This window comes from Cryptomeria japonica, chromosome 7, assembly GCF_030272615.1.
Source record: "Cryptomeria japonica chromosome 7, Sugi_1.0, whole genome shotgun sequence".
In the NCBI taxonomy this organism is placed as follows: domain Eukaryota; kingdom Viridiplantae; phylum Streptophyta; class Pinopsida; order Cupressales; family Cupressaceae; genus Cryptomeria; species Cryptomeria japonica.
Window position 1 is genome coordinate 359083628 of NC_081411.1, and position 20558 is coordinate 359104185.

General features: G+C 37.7%; 1 protein-coding gene across 3 annotated transcripts in view; it reads left to right on the plus strand.

Moving 5' to 3' along the window:
* Window positions 1-20558, plus strand: part of LOC131051631 (FKBP12-interacting protein of 37 kDa) — a 184021-nt gene that overhangs the window by 57039 nt on the left and 106424 nt on the right. For all 3 annotated transcript variants that reach the window (XM_059209073.1, XM_059209074.1, XM_059209072.1), the window contains 3 exons: window positions 7425-7512; window positions 7689-7753; window positions 7883-7960. In XM_059209073.1, the coding sequence (XP_059065056.1) occupies window positions 7425-7512; window positions 7689-7753; window positions 7883-7960 (231 nt within the window). The remainder of the gene's footprint in view (window positions 1-7424; window positions 7513-7688; window positions 7754-7882; window positions 7961-20558) is intronic.

Consider the following 20558-nt stretch of genomic DNA (forward strand, 5'->3'; position numbering starts at 1 on the left):
TGTCTATTAGGATGATACCATTTATGGCTTTGCATGGCAATGAGACTCAAACTTTTGTTGATGTTGTTATTTCTGATAATAGGGTTTCAAGAGCCGAATATTTGGTTGACAAAGACATCTTTATAACTCTTAGGGACAACCTTTATCATGCTCAAAATTAGTAGAAAATGTATGCAGATTAGCAAATCATATTGAGTGCCTTTATAAGGTAGGTGACATGGTCTTCTTGAGACTACAACCGTACAACTAGTTCTCTTGTAAGAGTAGTGGAGAATCTTATGCCTTGTTTATATATAGAATCAAGCAAACGATTTGGGAAGTTGCTTATGAGTTAGAATTGCTAGAGGATTGTATAATTTATAATGTGTTTCATGTTTTTTTTGCCTTAAGAAGGCACTCAAACATCATGTTTTTCCATCAATTGAGCTACCACCCTTGGATGATGGAGGGAATTTGATTTTGGTTCTTGAAGAAATTGTTGACACTAAGGAGTGAAAATTGAGAAGTAAAAGTATAAAAGAATATTTGGTTCATTGGAAGGATTAGTTGAGGATGTCACGGGAAGGAGAGCAAATTTTGGAGCATCCCAATTTGCAATTGCTTGCAGACAAGCAATTTTGGGGAGAGAATATTGCCATGTTTCCTTCTTTAGTTTAAGTTAAATGAAGACCTTTTGCTTATCTTTCTAAAATTTCATTGTAGGCTAATGGGGTGGTGGAGAAAAGGAAATAATTAAATAATTAAGTCAAGTTGTTGAAAAGTAACTTCATGTTATAGATTTAAAGATGACATTTTTAATTATTTAAGGACATTATAATGAACTATGAATGTCACTAGACCAAGGGTTCTAAATGTGAGAGTTAAAGGGACATTTTAATATTTTATAATTTTGAGGAAATAATATAATAAAAATATAATGTTATATTATTTTACCTCGAAAAAGTTATAAAAGGGATGATTGTTTTTGAAAAAGGACTTCTTGCTCATTCTATCAATTTCGATTTCCAAGAATGAACATGAGTTCTTTTTTCACTTGAGGATGAAATCCCTTTGGTATGATGGTTTTTGAGAATGAAAACCCTTCTAACCTTTTTTGGCAATTCTACACACGGATTACTAGGGTACTCTAGCTGATAAAGATGTCTAGTTGTTTTCAATTCTAGATTTTGGTGTGCAGTTTTTCAACGATTTTGTTGTTGAATGATGATAAAATCATGTTGTTGACTATCTATCTGTACTTTGGTGAGACTAATATCATTGGTAGGCTGTACCATTGAAAGGAAGATTACATTTATCTAATTCCAAAGACTTATCATACCCCTCCAAAGCTGGCCGTACTTCTTTAAACTGCCCGTACTTTGTCATAACAGGCTGCATCATTTGTTGCTACAATCTAGTTACATCTTTCTTGTTTAGATGCACACGACAGATTTATGATTTTTCCATGCCATACTATCTACCAAACTTGATGGTACAACTCAAGTTTGATTGCAGCAAATTTCGAAGGTATTTTAGGGCTCTACCTGGTCATAAAGGGGTTCATACAGAGGATGCAGCAAATGGAAACAATCAAGATATTAGACATTTGAACTGTGCTTTCTCCCGTAGTGTCTTATAGTTTGGGTACGGGCCAATTAATTTCTTGTTTCATTTGAGGTCATGGTTTCAATGTTTTTGGACTTTATCTTTAGTCTGTTTGGGTTTCATCTTAACATGTAGAGGTATCAATTCATTTCTAGTTTTCAGAGCAATGTTTTGAGTTATTTGGATTTTGCAGATTAATCATGTGAAGCTCCATTTATTTTTAAAAATCCAATATTGTAATAACTGGATGGTTTACAGTGAATAGTTGATTTTAATTTATAAACATCTTGGATGGTTTGCCATTGGATCCATGTTTTCATTGTAATTAGATTTTGGGCGGTTTACCTGTTGGATCCTTTTGTTTTTATATTATTATGCACCATTGATATGAATTGGAATCAAATGATATAGTTTGCCATATTGGCTTTAATGCATTTCTGCTTATTATCTGCTAGTTTAAAATGATCAGAATTTTGAATTTTCATATCACTATCTTCTATTTTGGCATTGATTTATTCTATGGTTTGATATTATTGTAACTTTGGTCAGCAAGCCGCCAATATCTTGTTGGTTATTTTCATTGTCTTCATTCTAGTCTCCGTGTTCTCTCACCTTGCCCACATCGGGAACTTGGTGATTAGAAAGAGATAGGATTTGAATTAATTGAATCTTATTTTGGGAATTCAAGTTAATTTTTCCTTGTACATTACAATATGGACAAGTCCTTAGCGAGTCACAGCACTATGATGGCAATAATATTATGTGGTCACGCTAAAATATTCTTAGAAGGTCATTTTTGAAGGCATTTGTGAGATGCTTAAATATAAAGAAAAGTAAATTTGGGCATTTGCAATTATATCATCCCTCTTTGGTGAATCTATGGGTCATTACTTGATTTGATATTTTCTTGTGTTACATGGGGATGTATCATTGGCCCTAAAATCCTTGTCCTTGTTCCCAAAGGCATTTTGGGTATGGTAGGACAATAGGGGAGATCCCTTGGCCATCTTAAAAAATCTTAATATTTCAATCTTTTCTGGAAATGCCTTGCAGGAGTAGGGAATGCCATGGGGATGTTTGACTATCTCCAAGGTGTCCAAGGATGTCTAAGACATCCCTTGATTGTTCTGGGGATGAGCAGATGATCCTGGTGGCAAGGCAACTTTTTGACATACAAATCCTTCATGTCATTGAAAAAATACTGTTTGAAAATTACTGTTTTAGAATTCCTGTATGACATTTAAAAAATATTGTGAACTGTTATATAACTTATGTCATTAGCTATGAATTTGAATCATGATAAATTTATTGTATTTATACATTTGCTGCTGTCATGATTAAGTTTATTGCTGTTATATTGGTGTCACAATATATTTATTGCTGTTTTAATGCAGCCACTGTCTTGATTTTGATGTCATGTTTCTCAATATTAGTTGAACTTACAAAAATTTGACTCTATCTATCTATATATTGCTGTCCCACCGTTCCCCCAAAATGGCCTCCAGATTGCCATCCATGAAACACATCCCTTGCTGTTTTTCTGCATCCATTCCCAAAATGCCGTGGAACTTACATATTTTCTTGATATGACTTGTTGCATTGACTACTTATTGTTCAAATACCTATAATGAAAGTCATATCAAACAACTCATTTTGAAATTATAAATGGCTATCTACTTTTCAAGTACCATTAGAGATGCTGGAGCATCTTCAAGTATTGGTGTCTGTCCTCTAAAAAAGTTGCATATTATACAGCTGTCAGTACAAGGATACATGTATCACTAAAGATTCATATAGATGGAGCCCCATAATGTCCCAAAACTCTTATTTTTTTGTATCCCAACTTATAATCTCACTGCATTTTGGGCAATGAAAATCACACCTTTTGCTGGTGAGACTTTGATCGCACATTAAAAACGCATCTTGTTGGCTCCATAAAAAAACACAGTTGGATGAGGGAGATAGTTTTGCTGTTTGTGAACTTTGAAGTGACCTCATACAAAAAGATTTTACTGTTTAGCTATTGAGGTAGTAAGGTCAGTAACAAATGAGGAAATTACTTAGTAGTTGAGCTCCATCTTAATCAGCTTTCTATAGGTACCATGACAATTTCATAGAGCAGGCTAAAAGTGGTTGCTATCTTGTTGCCAGTAGAGTGTTTCTAGGTCTTTAACTTGTTTTGATTGAAGCTAAATTGGTGGAAAAGATATGTCGATGGCACAGATTTTAATTGGCAACAGAGAATGGAGAACCTTTAGTTTTTCGAAATGCATTGTAAGTTGTATCATTTTATGTGAGTATCAAATATATAGTGAGGAAACTCACATGGATTTATATTTACAAATCGCTTCCCATCTCTTCCTGACACAAAAATGAGGTGTTCTTAGAACACTATCTTCAAAGAGAAAGAGGATTTCAGTAGGACGAGGAACACTTTACTGTGCTCTCTAAGTGGATTGTAAACCAAAAGCAAAGTGCATTTCCAAAGGTTTCTAGAGTGTGAGGAGGGATTCATTTAATCATGGAGGGTGATAGACTCTAGTGCCTAGCTTCTTGCGTTCTTATTGTCAACTGATAGAATCATTAAAATTTTAGAATGAAGGAATGGGGGATCAATCTGTTGTCCTTAGATTAGCCTAAAGAAAGCACTTAAATCAATTTACTCCTCAATAAAACTCAAGCAGCGAGGTCTATCTCATTGAGGATAGTATTGGCTTCTATTCACCATCAATTTGGATTGGAACTGGATAGCATCATCTACGTGGAAATTATTGTGGAGGATGCTTGGTTGTGTTATTGTTCTCTACAAATGTTCTTTCAATTTGTCCATACAATTGTATACCATTTTGGAAAGACACACAAGTATCTTCCCATCAGCCTACATAGTTTGAGAGGAGTACAGCTTGCCTCCATCTCATTCACCTCTGGTGTTAAGTTGCAAATTTCAATCCCTTGCACAGTAACAATTCAGTCACACTGCCTGTTGATTTTACATCACAAGAAGTGTAGAACAAGTTTGCAGAAATTTCAGCAAAACTACTTGTCAAGGTCACAGGGATTAGGAAAAATTGAAGCTCTATAGGAAAAAGACATTTAGCCCAACCACATTTCCTCAAGGGAAATTACACACTGCCAAATATCAAAGGAACCAATATCACAGAAAACTAGGTATACTATTCTATACGATTGTCATACCATCATATAGGCTGTTAGGTCAAAGTGAGTCACTTTATTTCTCAACTATTTGGCTTTCTAAGACACTCACAGATCTGATAACCTCCAAATTAAATAGAACAGGTGTAGGTGGTGTATTCTCAGGACGGTTTTGGACTTTTAGCCCTTCCTTCCATAAGACATACTATTCAGACCAGGACAAGAACAAATTAAAATAGTCAGATAAAATGTATCAGATTGGCACAAAAAGCATCACAAGATATTAGGATCCCCTGGTTCACATTTATGCACAATCCTGCAAATATAGAAGAGAGCAGGGATGATTATATCCAATGTAGAGATGACGGGATGAATACTTTAGTGTTGAGTTTATTTGTTGATCATGCATTGCAGAGTATTTACACTTTGCTATACTTATACGCCATATGTTATAGAATATATAGTGAGTAGTCAGTTATCCTTGCAACACACGTGACATTTTGACTTTTGTTTGTAACTTCTGTAATAGGATCATTTCTATTATAAAACGATGGAAAGCTATGACTGAGAAGATATATGCCTATAAAATGTACACCTTTTATGTCATAGCCCCATCCCATACCGATCAGTAGTGCAATCCAAACTATAATTAATCCAGTAAAATGTAAAGATATTCATGCCCTATCTGAATATATTTAATGTTTACATATACATACATACATACATACATACATACATACATATATATATATATATATATATATATATATATATATATATATATATATATATATATATATATATATATATATATATATATATATATATATATATATATATTACTTATTGTTCATTCAATTAAAGATATAACTTCTTTAGTATTAAGTATTCAAATTCATAAAATAATAAACGTATTATTAATATGCCCTTATATATTATTTTTATTCACACAACTATACAATAATTAATTAATGGATATAATAATTTATGTATACAACATTAATATATATATATCCAACAGTAATTAATTAAGATCACAAATGCAGATTGAAGAATACCGATTAAGGAAAGACTTATATTCCCTATGTTAATTAAATATTAACAAAGCAATCAATAATAATATTGAAAGCTTACTAGGAGTATCGGGCTGTTTAAGGCAAGTAATTGTTAGAGGGAGACGTGACCTTTATTAAAGCCACGTCTCTCCCCAAAGAGACATCGGACCACTATAAGAAAAGGCCGATACTGCACACGAATGCAAGGGGGGACTAAGACTGATCATTCAGATCATATCAGAACTATTTTGAAGTTACAGGCAGTAACATCCTTGTTCTTGCCAGTATGCATAGGGATTGTGCTTAATACGTATGCCTAATATATGAAGCCTGATAATGTCTGTATGCAGAATTTAACAGTAATATTAATATTATCTGCAATACGTAGGAGTCATGTTTAATTTTATGTATAATGGCAGACCAGATCTGACGCATGTCAGATCTGTCTGCCTTTACAGTCTATAGATAGATTAATGCTTAGAGTTTTAGGCGATGGTAATGTGAACTGTATTTATTCAAATCCATATAATATGATAGTTATGTGAACTACGTTAATTCAAACCCATATAATACGATAAGTATGTGAACTGTCTTCTCTGCTACAATCAGTGACTGTAAATATATAAATGTTAGGATGCAGACAACCCTTATACCTCAGAGGGAAGCTTCAAATAATTATATAACTTGTCTCAGATTACTGATAATTCACCTAATGAATACATTAAAATGGAAGAACTAATCTAGAGGAATAATTAATACACAGAATAAATAGTTTCCATAAATGACACAGAATTAGAATAATTCTCTGTTGCAATTAACATAAATCATCAGAATTAACCTATACTGTTCCAGGGAGAGGGGATCTGTAGGGGGGTCGATTGCCCACCCAAATATACCACCTACTGTGTGAGGATGAACTAGTAGGCCAGGAGGGCAAGTGACTGCTCCTGGGTTTGGGTTTGGCCATGATGAACCACCCTTACCATCCACTGCCTCTCTAGGAAAGGAAAAGAACTAATTAATAAATCTAACTGTACCATGTTTCTGGAACAAATAATACAAATGAATCAGCTTACTGTTCGACTAAACCCAAATGAACCATTATGGTAAAATATGTCTATGAATCTTCTGCTAATCTTTCACTTGCGTATCTGATTTATTTATTTCTGAATTAATTATTGTCTGATATACTTATTCTGGTTTCTATTCAAGGCAACTGTAATTGGTATAATAATAAGGAATATTACGTCAAATTCCGCTGTGAAATAAAGTAAATGTGAATTTATTGTTTTCAATTAATCTCTTTACTGTTAAGCCAATATGGATTTTGTTATTTTCTCTATTTTCTGATTGTTTTTACTTATGACCTCAATCAGGCAAACTTATCTGTATTCTGTAATTAGGAAGGGACATCATATTTTATGTGTATCTGTATTTAGGTGCGAGTGAATCCTAAGTCTAATTCTTGTATCTTAGCTATGCCTATATAAATTGCTATATGAGATGTAACTGAACATATTACTCCACATTATCGCTTACTGTTAAAGGAATTATGCACATTGCAATGTAATTATATTATATTCCTTAAGTTACGTCTTATGTCACATTGGAATTTTTTTACTTTTACTGCAGGACAAATGCAAACAGGCTGAAGATGAGCTAGAGAAGTGGCGTTCAGCTTTTCAGAATGAGTCATTTATTCCCGCAGGCACATGTCCTGGTTAGCTGTTTTTCTTGTTGTAGAATTTTCTTTTTTTCCTTGGTATTCTAAAGCAGTCTTGAAATTTTGGATTGAATGCAATTTATGATTTACAGATGCTTTGTAGTATTCATGCATTTAATAAATATTATGCCTTGTTTTCCAGTGGTCATAATTATTTTCTTTTGGTGATGTAGAACCAGGTATTGTGGTGACTGCTGTGCAGAATTTGAGATCTTCCGAGGAATCATTGAAAGAACAGGTGAAATGCTGGCATGGGAATGCCATGTAGAGTTTCAAGCAGGCACTGCATATAAATTGAACTATTTATTATATATTGCTGGTTGATTTGGTATCTTGTGCTCAGTTTTTTTGTTACTTTTTGTAACAGTTAGAGAAGGCAAGGAAAAAGGAGGCAGCATTTATTGTAAATTTTGCAAAACGGGAACAGGAAATCACAGAATTAAAGGTAATCTATCTTCTTTTACTATGGTGAGGACTATCCTTAGGTTGAATTATTTCTTTCTGCTAAAATTATGTTAGTTAGTATCCTTTGAATTATCAGTTATGAAATAGTAATTGTTTGGAGACTAAAGTTTTCCCAACTACTCTAGTTTGTAATGTTTGAATTTCACCGGTGAAATTTTCTCCTCTAGCATCATTTATTGGAATTTAGGCAATAAAAACAAACTTATGTTGGGTTCTAGATGAAGAGTGTTGATTTTGATCTGTGCATGCCAAGATCTCAATGAGGTCTCAATAGCGGACTACCTTTTCTATAGGCAGTCTGAATAATATTTGGCTGGTCTAGACTGTGCAGGCAGTAGATGGATGAAGTGAAATCATCGATGGCTGGGTTGTTTCAGTTATCATTGTATGACAATGATGTACAGTTATTTTGCATAAGAAACTTAAAAGTTTTGAGCTTTGGCTAGAGATACTAACTTTCATACATTAATTCATGTATGCTATATATAGCTTTTTTTTTGTACATATGAAACTTCTGTAGCTAAAAACTAGTCATTTGGAGCAGAGCAGGGGCAATGTCAAACAAGGATTGAGTTGAAGTGTGACATGTTCCTTACTACTCCATAATCTGGAAGAATTGAACATTTGTGTCTGCATTTCATCACTTTCAGCTTATTCTGGAGATTTCTCTTTGTTGATATCAAGATTTAACCACTTAGATTGATTTTTGCTTTTTAAATTGTGTGGAAATTGTGACTCTGTTCAAAAATATCATGGTAGTAATTTGTCAAATCTGGAGGTAAGTTATTTGTGATGATAATGTGCAATAGTTTATATGTACATATATTATATGTATATATACATGTATATCTCTACAGATAGAGAGACAGATAGATAGATTTTAATAACCACTATAGTGGAGATTTTGCTGTCAAATTTCTCCTGGTGCCTACTGTTCACCTTGTAAAGTCTCTGTTGTCAGATCAACGGTCCAAGCCCCTGGATCTGGGTCCAGTTTGAACTGGATTTGGGATCTGAATTGGTGTGGCAATGTAATGTCCCCTTTTTGGAGGACCTGGGATGGTGCCCAAAAATCACGAATTCCATTAAAATAAGAAATGTAAGATAGTTAGGGATCATACCTTTCCCAATAAAACGTCTTTATCAAGATAAATCTGGTTGAAATCTCATAACCATGTCAGATAATATTTGGATATAATTTATAAGATGAATTATTTCTATTAGGGTTAGTAATCACATATACGAGTATAGTGATATATAATCATCATAGTTCATTAGATAAGTCATGTCACATCTATATTCATCACAATAGGTTTGAATGTGGGAGCACAATAGGTTGCCCCTAATCAATCCTCACACTAAGCCCAAGAGTGGATATATCACCCCCCTTGGCCCCAAGTGGTAGGCACATAGGACATCCATCATGGGGTGGTCTACTTAATCGGATGCTTTTCTCTGCCCTTCCTATTGATTTTAATTTTCACCACATCTATATGCATTTTTAGTATTAAATCACAATAGGGGTTGAATGAGGGAGCATGATAGGTTGGCCTGAAGCAATCCTCACACTAAGGCCAAGAGCAGACACACCCTCTTGGCCCCAAGTGGCAGGCACATTGGACATCCATCGTGGGGTTGTCTACCTAGTGGGGTGCTTGTATCTACCCTCCCTATTCATGTCTCCTTATTCATCCTCTTATGACTTGTGGTTCCTCCAACAATCAACCATTATAGAGGTTGGGAAGGAAATCACAATAGAGTGCTCGGAAATCCTCCTATCTAAGCTCAAGAGCGGACACTTACCCTATTGGCCCCAAGTGTTAGTCATATTGGACATCCTTCATGGGGTGGTCTACTTAGATGGTGATCTTGTAGCTGCTCCCTTTTCTTGCATTTCCTCCTCTTTTCGACATGATTGCTTGCCGGGGTATAGATAGATTAATGATTTAGAGTATGTATTTCACATTATCATAACAATAATTGATTCCACTACTTCATACTACTATAATTGTAGAACATAAGATTATTGCAGGTTATATACTTTCAGTTTGCTGATACAATTTAGACAGATCTGACCTTGATGCCGATTCCCTCCTTGGATGCTGAATGGTTTGATCTATTTATTGGATTGCTGGATATTGTTTTCTCTCTTATGAGGATTGATGTTCCTTTTTGAAACGATTCCTTGATGCTTGATGCTTGATGCTTGATATCTTCTGGACTGATCTGCTCTTTATGAGCACTGATTGCTAATTGGATAGATTGCCTTCCTTCATGGTTCTATGCCTATATACTATTTTTGTGAAGTAACTGATGGCTGCATTATTTAATTTGTTGTCTCCTATTTAGGATGATCGCCGTGTTGCTGCTGATTGCTTACTGCTTTTAGGATTTATCTCCGCTTATATCTGTTGTTAGATGGTAGAATATTTGATTCCATTTTCTGCCTTTAACTCTATCTTGCATACCCTTTTTTATACTCCATCCCACCTTTCTTGATTGGAGGTGACTTCTTATAAATAGGGGTGACTTCCCAAGTGTGGTGACTTCTCTCCCTATAGAGGTGTCTAATCATGATTTGGCCTTCTTATCATTTAATTGCTTAATATCCTTTAATGTATTTGGACTCTCTAAATGGTGCGATTATGCAAAAGATAGGTCAGCCTTCTTACAAGGTGATTCTGCTCCAATGAGTCAGCCTTTCACTTATATTTTATTGCCTAAATTAACTTATTAAAGCTACGATACATTGTTGCCCTGGGTTGGCCCTAACTTCTGCCCTAGTTAGCCTTGTACCATGCAATGCATTGCCCAGGTTTAGGTATTAATACTGTTGTGATTGGTTTGTTGAAGTCATCATGGCGGGGGGCATGATAGGCAAGGAGCCGGTAATGTATTTAGATATTTTTAATAATTATAATATTGTATTATTATATTTATAGTGTTTTTGGGGGGGCAAAAATAAAATTATATCAAGAAAACCTAAATAACAGATACACAGAAAGATTTTCAGATGGCCATAGCCATCACAATAAACAACAGATGAAGAATCCATCAGGGATCCCTACCAAACCAATTGACAGAATGCAAAGAAGAACCACAATTTTGATCACACCTCTCTGTTCTCAACCTCAACCAGCTTAAATCAATTGCTGTAGTCCTCGTAAAGAATCTGAGGAAGCAACTGAGAATCTGAGAATTATCTGAGGCTCATTTAGTTAGCAGCCTTGTTCCATTCATTGGGGATGTGAACAAAGGATACAACTTTAAATCTCATGACAAACAAAGAATTTTCTTAGCCACTAGATCTAGTTTCCAAGAGGAATCCTAAAACTTCCCATCATTAGAAAGGGAGATCAAAATCATAGAATCAGTATCACATATTATCTTTTTCTAGGCAATAGCACAATGCTTTTCAGGAGCAAAAAGACTGAACTAGACCAGCAATATCATGACCAATACCACCAATCCTTCTTGCACCTGGGTTGCTCTAGAGGAGCCATCTGTGTTGATTTTAAGGAAGTCACAGGGAGGAGGAGGACCACTTACCTGATGATTCGCCTTCCTAGCTTTCTGAACTCTTGAGCCCAACATAGCTTGTGAAGTAGAAGGAAGGATAACTCCAAAAGTTTGACAATGTGCATATCGAAGAAGGTAAGAGGATCCTCATCTTGGAATTCAGTCTCAATGGTCTCCTTGAGCATGCTCTTACTTTTATACCAAACTTGGATAACTGCAATCCACATATCTTGGAAAATATGACAATTTCTTTCTAGCCCATGGAAAGAAGCTGAAGCAGGGTGCCGTCCCATGAAAATACCTCTTACAGATATTCTCCCAAGTAACACACTTATTTATACTCTATAGCCACATAAGAAATTACACTTAGGCTAGCCATACTTGTTCCAAACACTTTGCCACCTAGGAAACTCAATGTACCTATCTTTCTGCATCTCTAATGAAAGATAACCGAGAGTTACTGAATATCAGGGTCCTCCAAAGAGCTACATGGCCTAGATGCCAAAATTGGAGCCAAGGCCTCCCTATCCTTTGACAAACCTCCTCTAGGTGAACTTTTAAATCTCCTTCCAACCTTGGAGGAAAGATTTCCTCATAGAAAAGTTATGTTTAAAATCGACCACCTTGGACCAATGAATCTTTGGAAGATGTCATGAAGAGGCTGAAGATGAGGAAAAGATGAGAGAATAGGAGGATGGTTGTCCCATGAATCATCCCAAAATAAAACATTATTACCTTTATTTATAATCTAGAACAAGCCTTGCTTGTTAAGCAACTCTCCCTTTTTAATAGTGATCCAAATCATTGAATTCTTCCCACTCAACTCCATTCATGAGATATCTTTGTTTGCAACCTCCCCCAAATTTTAAAATTGAGAACCTTGGCTCAACCTTACACCATGTCCAATATAATTTGGTAGCCGAGGCCTGAAAATTGAGTTTAGATTCTGAAGCCCAGGGCCTCCCACCCTCTTAGATCTACAAACAAGGTCCAACTCACAAGACTCCATTTGTGAGATTCCAAATTACCCGCCTAAAGGAATTTCAATTTCTTAGAGAGGGCATCAAACTCTTTGAGAAAACTCTTGGGAGCACCTAAACTTAGAAATCTATAGATTGACATGTTGATTTTAATACTTTCAGATTAATGTAAACTCATAAATCAGAATTTAGTTTCTAACTAGATTGATTAGCTGAAAGATTTAGAGATTTCTAGATTTAAGCATAACATAGAAATGAACAAAAAAAATAAGAACAAGACACGGTTACCCTGGGAAAACCTCCTAGGAGGAAAAACCCAGCCAGAAAAGATCCTCAGATCTGATTATGGATTATAGTCATATAATGATTACAACACTTATCTCAAGTACTTGAAGATGTTTGCACTTAGGGCTGATAAGGTCTTCCACAAGTTTGCACTTTCATAAGCATCAAGTCTTCAAGTCTGCCCCCTTTAACACATCAAACAGCAATCAGGTCCACACCCTAGGTCTGCATTTTATTGCATCTTAAGTCTGCACCTTTGCTTGAGACTGGACTGCAACCTTAGCACCTTGGACCTAGATCAGTTTGCCCTCCTTATGATGGTATTTGCACTTGAAATTTGCACCTTTAATGACAGATATAATTCGCTAATATTGCTTCTTCAAACTTCGCATTTAGTAGATGTATATTTCGCATAGAGAGATCTTGTGAGTGAATAATAATGTGGAGTTGTCATTTATTTATACGTGGAGCGGTCGGCTTTGTTTAATTAACTTTTGTGAGATTTTGCCAAGATCAAGGGCACAATGAAAAGTATAAAAATAGAGACAATAGAATGATAAGAACAAACTGTATTCTCATCAATACAATGAATATAGGCCTGCTTATATAGGCAAGGCCATATGGATGTACGAGCACACAATCATGACATGTGGCTCAATGAGAAACAAGGGTAGGTAAGAAATACTAGGGGTAGGTAGGAGAAATAATATAATATTCCACAAGAGGTGGATGACCCACCGAATGTGGAGTGTAACAACAAAACAAGACCACAAAAGGTAAAATTTCTCCTACAAGCTCTATCCCTATGTGCACACTTCCCTAAGTGTCTCAAATCCAAACTACGAAGAGATGCATTATCCTAAGTTAACTTAAGTAAAGTGTAATAATATCCATAATGAATATTTATTTACACCAACACCCCCCCTTAAGTGCAACTTAGGGGAATGAAGACTCAAGTCAATAATGCAAGATGGGTCCCGGCTACTAGGCCATGATAGGTACCCATGTACAATATGCAAATGCAAGCAAAACTATGCAAAGCAATCTCTCACAAATGGAGAAAGGGAGAAAACCCAGTGGGAAAAAACTCCCCCCCAAAAGAGAGATGAATGTACAAAAGACTCTCAAAGAAGATGGACAAAACCTCAAAGAGGAAAAAGTCCCCCCCATAAGAGAGGAAGGAGAAGTCAGCTGACCCCCCCTAATGACACATCCCGCACCCCCAAGAGAGCTCGCAACTGCTGGAACTTACTCTCGGTGAAAGGTTTGGTGAGTATGTCAGCAACCTGCTTCGCTGTAGGACAATGATGCAAATCAATGACTTGCTCCTGAATGAGCTCTCGGATATAGTGCATATGAATCTCGATGTGTTTGTTCCGCTGGTGTTGGACCGGGTTCTTCGAGATTGCAATAGCACTCTGATTGTCGCAATGTAGAACTGTCGGCCGTGGAGTGGTGAACCCAAACTCTATGAGAATCTGCTGGAGCCAAATGGTCTCAGTTGCTGCGTTAACAGCGCCTTGATACTCAGCCTCAGTCGAAGAGAGAGCAATAGCATGTTGCTTCTTGCTCTGCCAACAAATGGGGCCTGAACCAAGGTGAAAACTGTAACCGGAAGTAGACTTACGATCATCAAGATCGCTAGCCCAATCGGAGTCTGTGTAACCAACCAAGCGAAGTCCTGTGCCTCCTGCATAGTGAATCCCATAGTGATGTGTACCCTGGATGTAATGAAGGATGTGTTTGGCGGCTTTCCAATGAAGCTCATGTGGTTCCTGCATGAAGCGGGAAACCATGCCAACTGCAAATGAAATATCAGGGCGTGTATGGGTCAAGTAGATGAGACTACCCACAAGCTTACGATACAAAGTGGCATCAACTAGTGGAGAAGAACACTGAGCCTCAAGCTTGACTCCTGAAACAAAGGGAGTCGGTGCAGGCTTACAATCAGCCATATGAAAGCGTGCAAGTAGATCAAGAGCATACTTGGGCTGCGATAGTGTAATCCCAGAAGGTGACTGTGAAATCTCTATCCCGAGAAAGTAGTGCAAAAGACCTAAGTCAGTCATAGCAAATCTATCATGCAAAGCAGATTTGACCCTGCTAATGAATTATGCGGTACTCCCTGTAATGATCAAATCATCAACATAGAGCACAAGTATCAAGTGAGAGTCATCCTGTCGCAAAATGTAGACATTCGGATCAGAATGACACCTGGTGAACCCTGCGGAGAGAAGAAAGGAATCCATCTTGGCGTACCAAGCCCTGGGGGCCTGCTTAAGGCCATAGAGAGATTTCCTTAGTCTGCAAACCAAGGAAGTATCCTGGATGAAACCCTGTGGCTGCTCCATATAAATCTCCTCATCAAGATCACCATGAAGAAAAGCATTCTTCACATCCATCTGATGTACAGCCCAACCATGAGCTGCAGCAATAGCAAGTGTCAAGCGAATGGAGTTCATCTTGGCTATGGGCGCAAAGGTCTCAGTATAGTCAACACCTGCTACCTGGGAGAAACCTTTCGCAACAAGCTGAGCCTTGTACTTATCCACACTACCATCCGCTGCAAACTTGGTCCGATAGATCGACTTACATCGAACCATCTTTCTCCCCTTAGGGAGATGGACTACCTCATCAAGGAACTATACTCTTCCTCCATAGCTTGGTCCCACTCAGGAACCCTTGATGCTTCTCGAAATGTCTGTGGATTAGAAGCGGTAGCAATGAATGCATGTGGAAGATCCTGATGCTGTGATCGAGTTCTCTGTGTATTTGAAGGATCCCCAACAAGAGAACCCACGGACTCAAGTGTCTGTCGAGCCCAACGAGGTCTAGGTGGAGGTGGAGAACAAGGCTCCTCAATTGCAAGTGGACCCTACGGAGGTGTAACCCTGCGAGTCGGAGTTGAAGAAGTCTCATCATCTAAATCACTAACATCACTATCCACAATGGAGTAAGGTGTAGGAGGTAGAGAGGCTAAGCTAGGAGAGCTTTCTTCAAAGTGAACACTCCTCTCAATGAACACCTCATGTGTCTCAGGATCCATCAATCTATATGCCTTAACACCCTCAGGATATCCAACAAATATGCAAGGTCGACTTTGTGGTTCCAATGCCTTGCGTTTCTGCGGAGGTATGCGAGCCCATGCTGGACACCCAAGGACTCTGAAATGTCTCACAATTGGTTTCCTACCAGCCCAAGCTTCAAAAGGAGTAATACCTTGCAAAGCTTTGTGAGGAACCCGATTCTGGATGTGTGTGGCACAACTGATAGCCTCTGCCCAAAAGGTAGGATCAAGAGAACGTGCATGTATCATACAACTAGCCATTTCTTTGAGAGTTCTATTCTTGCGTTCTGCAACTCCGTTCTGCTGTGGAGTGTATGCAACAGAATGCTGAAGATCAATTCCCTCAAGTGTACAAAAATCCTCAAGCCTCTTGTTCACATATTCCCTTCCATTATCTGTACGAAGAATCTTGACCACTTTCCCGGATTGCTTCTCCACACGAGTCTTGAAGTCCTGAAACCTATCAAATACTTCACTCTTATGAATGAGAAAGTAGACCCAAGTGAAGCGGGAGTAGTCATCAATGAAGGTGAGGACATAGCGGGCCTTGCTAAATGAAGGTGCTGTAAATGGACCTGCTACATCGCTGTGAACAAGTTGAAGAACTTCCAAAGCTCTCCAAGCTTTCCCCTTATCAAACTTCTCCTCGGGATGCTTGCCCATGGAACAACCTGAACATACACCCTCTGAAAAACTGATTCGAGGTAGACCTGTGACCATGTCTTTAGTGCTGAGCTGTTGAAGATAGCGGTAGTTGAGGTGACCAAACGGCTCATGCCATAGCTTACTTTCAGAATTTGAATGAGTGAGCAAGGCCCTAGAAGGTGAACTTGGCACAAAGTGGGAGAATGAAAAAATCCTTGAGTTGTCATTGACTTGTCCCACTGCTACCAAGGCATCATCATCAAGTTCCTTTACCACAACTGAATCAGGTGTAAACTCAACCTTTTTCCCATTCCCATAGTGAGTGATTTGGTAGATAGAGAGAAGGTTGGTGGACAAGTTAGGAACATAGAGAACATTCTCAAATGTTCCATCATCCATGTCAATTGAACCTTTCCCTTCAACCTCTACTTGTGTATCATCACCTATGTAAATGTGAGGTACCTTAGATGGCTCCAATGAAGAAAACTGCTCCTTTGTAGAACCCATGTGATATCAGGCACCCGAGTCAAGTATCCACTGCTGTGAAGAACCTGTTGTAGCCACAAATGCTTGCCCTTTTCCCTTAGAATGTGAGGAAGAGGAAGGAGATGAATCCTTTTTTGTGTAGGCGGATGGCAAGTTAATGTTGTTTTTCTTAAGAAGATTAGTTAACTCATCAACTTGCTTTGTGTGGCATCGATGCTCATCATGACCGTACTTCTTGCAATATGCACAAGTTGGTTTATCCTTCTTAGGTGCTGCCCCCTTCTTGGAAGAGGATGAAAAATCGCCTTGTGATGAAGAGGATGATTGTCCTTTTTCTTGCTGTGGCTTTGACATAGAGTGCTTCTTGTTCTTGTTGGAATCTTTGCCTTGACCTCCTTGATTCCCTTGATTAGCCACCAAAGCCTTGGACTTTGAAGATTTGAGAAGCCCCATGTTCAACAACTTAGATTGTTCCAATATCAACATTTCTGTGAAAGCATCAAATGAAGGCATAACATAGGAACTCCCCACTATCAAATGATGAGTTTGGAAGCTAGACACAAATGCTGCATATTCCGGTGCAAGCTTGTCCAACAAGTTGAATTTCAACTGAGCATCCTTTTTGTCAATTCCACAATCCTTAAGCTTTGCTCTTAGCTCATTTGCTTTGGTGACATAATCTTGGATTGTATCAAAACTCTTGGGATCCAAGTTGGTGAGTTCATTGTCAATCTTATAACCTCTGCTTTCATCAACTTAACCATACAATTTCTGAAACATATCCCAAGCATCTTTGATTGTAGTACACTTTTCAATATGAAAGATGAGATCATCTGATACATACTTGCACAAAGTTCCAAGAGCCATGCAATTCTTAGTGAGCCATTCTAATTGAGCATTAGGATCAGCCTTAGGATTAGGTGGTGCTGCTATTGTTCCATCTATGTAATGCGTGAGACCTTTTTCCATTAATTTGCTCCATACTTTAATTTTCCATGATGCATAATTATGTGGAGTTAAAGGTGGAAATTTATGAGGACACATTGCAACAAAAATGAAAGAGCACAAGGAAAGAGAGGCACAATCACACAAGACACCCCCCCCAAATTCACTCAATCAAAGAACCCCCGCCCCAAAAAGTGATGATTTGACACTTTGTACTTAGTGCATGTACAATGGGCCACTTGCAAAAAATGGCAAAGTGGACTTCTGATTTCAATTTTACAACTGCCTCAATAAAGCTAAAAGAGACTCAAACTAATAATGCAAGAGATCCAAACTAAGATCCAAGCAATTTACAAGTACCAAAAAGGCCAAATAAGACCAATATTTGAAAGTACAATTTCTACTTAAAATCTCTGAAATCTGATCATAGATTATGAAAGTAGATGAAAAAACATGCACTTTCAAAAAAAATGGCACCTGAAAAGGAGGTCGTATGAGCTCAAACGAGGCCTTTGAAGTTGCAGAATTGAGGATTTGATAGGTACAGCTAAGAGAATCTGAAAATTCCGAAAAACCTATGCACCAAAATCAGAAAATAACCACACCACTGCGAAGAGCACGAAAAATTATCCCAAATAAAAAAAATTGCACCCAAAAAGGAGCAAAATTGAGCAAGTTATGGGCCTCCAAAGTTGACCCAAAAATCCAAACTGCTCAATGGAGAGGGGTCTAAAAATTTCCAATGAAAATGCTGACTGGGCGCTGACTGTGGGCTGTTGATTGGACATAAGCTGACTGGGCGCTGACTGTGCGCTGCTGACTGGGCAGAAGGTACGGATCCCAAAAACAATTTTCAAATCCGAAAATTCTGTACCATACCGTTCGAATTGGGTAGAAAATTTCCTCCACACCCAAAAATCAATTTTCGCCAAAATAGGTCGAATTTATACTCGATTTTTATGGAAACGGCCTCCCGGATGCAATGGTGAGGTCGAAAACGCTCCAAGATGCCTCCAAAAAGCGTAGTTCCTCAGATCCGAAAATAGAAGCCTTCCACGATGTCTCCAAAAACCAATCAATGAAGCCCCAATGGCTCTGATACCATGTGAGATTTTGCCAAGATCAAGGGCACAATGAAAAGTATAAAAATAGAGACAATAGAATGATAAGAACAAACTGTATTCTCATCAATATAATGAATATAGGCCTGCTTATATAGGCAAGGCCATATGGATGTACGAGCACACAATCATGACATGTGGCTCAATGAGAAACAAGGGTAGGTAAGTGTTGACGTGTATTTTGTACACAATCATACACAGAATAAAATACCCAAGGGTACCTTATCCTCTCTTGAATAAAATCTCTAACTGCTGAAGATATCGCAAGAAGGATCAGTTAGGGTGACTTCAATGTTCTTTTAAGTAGGGTCTCTACGTGTGGATAAGCACCAGTGGCCGTTGTGATTGTTGTTTCATCAAGGGGTCTTACGCCAAATCCGAACTGCGGGAACAGGGTTTCCTAATACTAACAAGCTCTCAAAAAAGATCAAAAGAGTAGGGCTTGCAAGAGATCTAGTATAATCTAACCCTAAGAATGACTCAATGTGGACGAGACTTGGCAAGATTCTACCAACTTCAATATTGCCATAAAGTAACAACTCAATTGAAATTGATGCGATCTTCTAAGGTAACAAGTGATTTTTCAATTCATCAAGGATCATAGACACTACCACAAAGGCACATATCCAAGATACAACAATGATTGAAGGTTTAAGTGATTCAAGTTTATCCAGTTGACCACGCAAGCACATATTGGATTTCTTAACCAACACAGATGTCTTCCTAGCCCAGATCATTGATGAAGAAGAAGTGGGAGAAGCAGAATTTGATGCCGAAGGAGTTTTGAATTTAAAGACAAACACTATTCCAAAGGGAATGGTAGAATTAGAAAGAATTTTTGATCCTGACAAATTGAAAGAGATGAAGAACCATAGCATGGAAGGAAACATGTGTGACACGATCAACGTAGGTGACAACATGCAAACTAAGAATGTGTTTATTGGAAAGTCCTGCACCGCAGCTGAAAGAAACGGGATCCTGAAAAACATGAGAGATTTTCCAGATGTCATAGCATGGAGTTATGAAGATCTCAAGACTTATGACACTGCAATTATTACCCACACAATCCCTTTGAAGCCAGGAAGTAAGCCATTTAGGTAGAGGCAGCGACCAGTTAATCCTTTGTTGGAACCCCTGATATATCAAGAAGTTAAGAAGCTGCTCTCAGCCAAGATCATCTTCCCAGTAAGACATTCGACGTGGGTCGCCAACTTGGTTCCTGTCAGAAAGAAAAATGGAGAGATTAGATTGTGTGTTGATTTCAGAAATCTCAACCGAGCTTCAGAAAAGGACAATTATCCGTTACCATCGCTAGATGAAGTATTGCAAATTGTCAATGGGTCACAGATGATGTCTTTTCTGGATGGATATTCAGGATATAACCAAGTTCTAGTCGAGCCAGAAGATCGACTAAAGACTGCATTTACCACCAAGTGGGGAACATTTGCATACAAGAGAATGCCTTTTGGACTTATCAATGCCGGGGCCACATTTCAGAGAGCCATGGATATCGCTTTCAGGGACTTAATC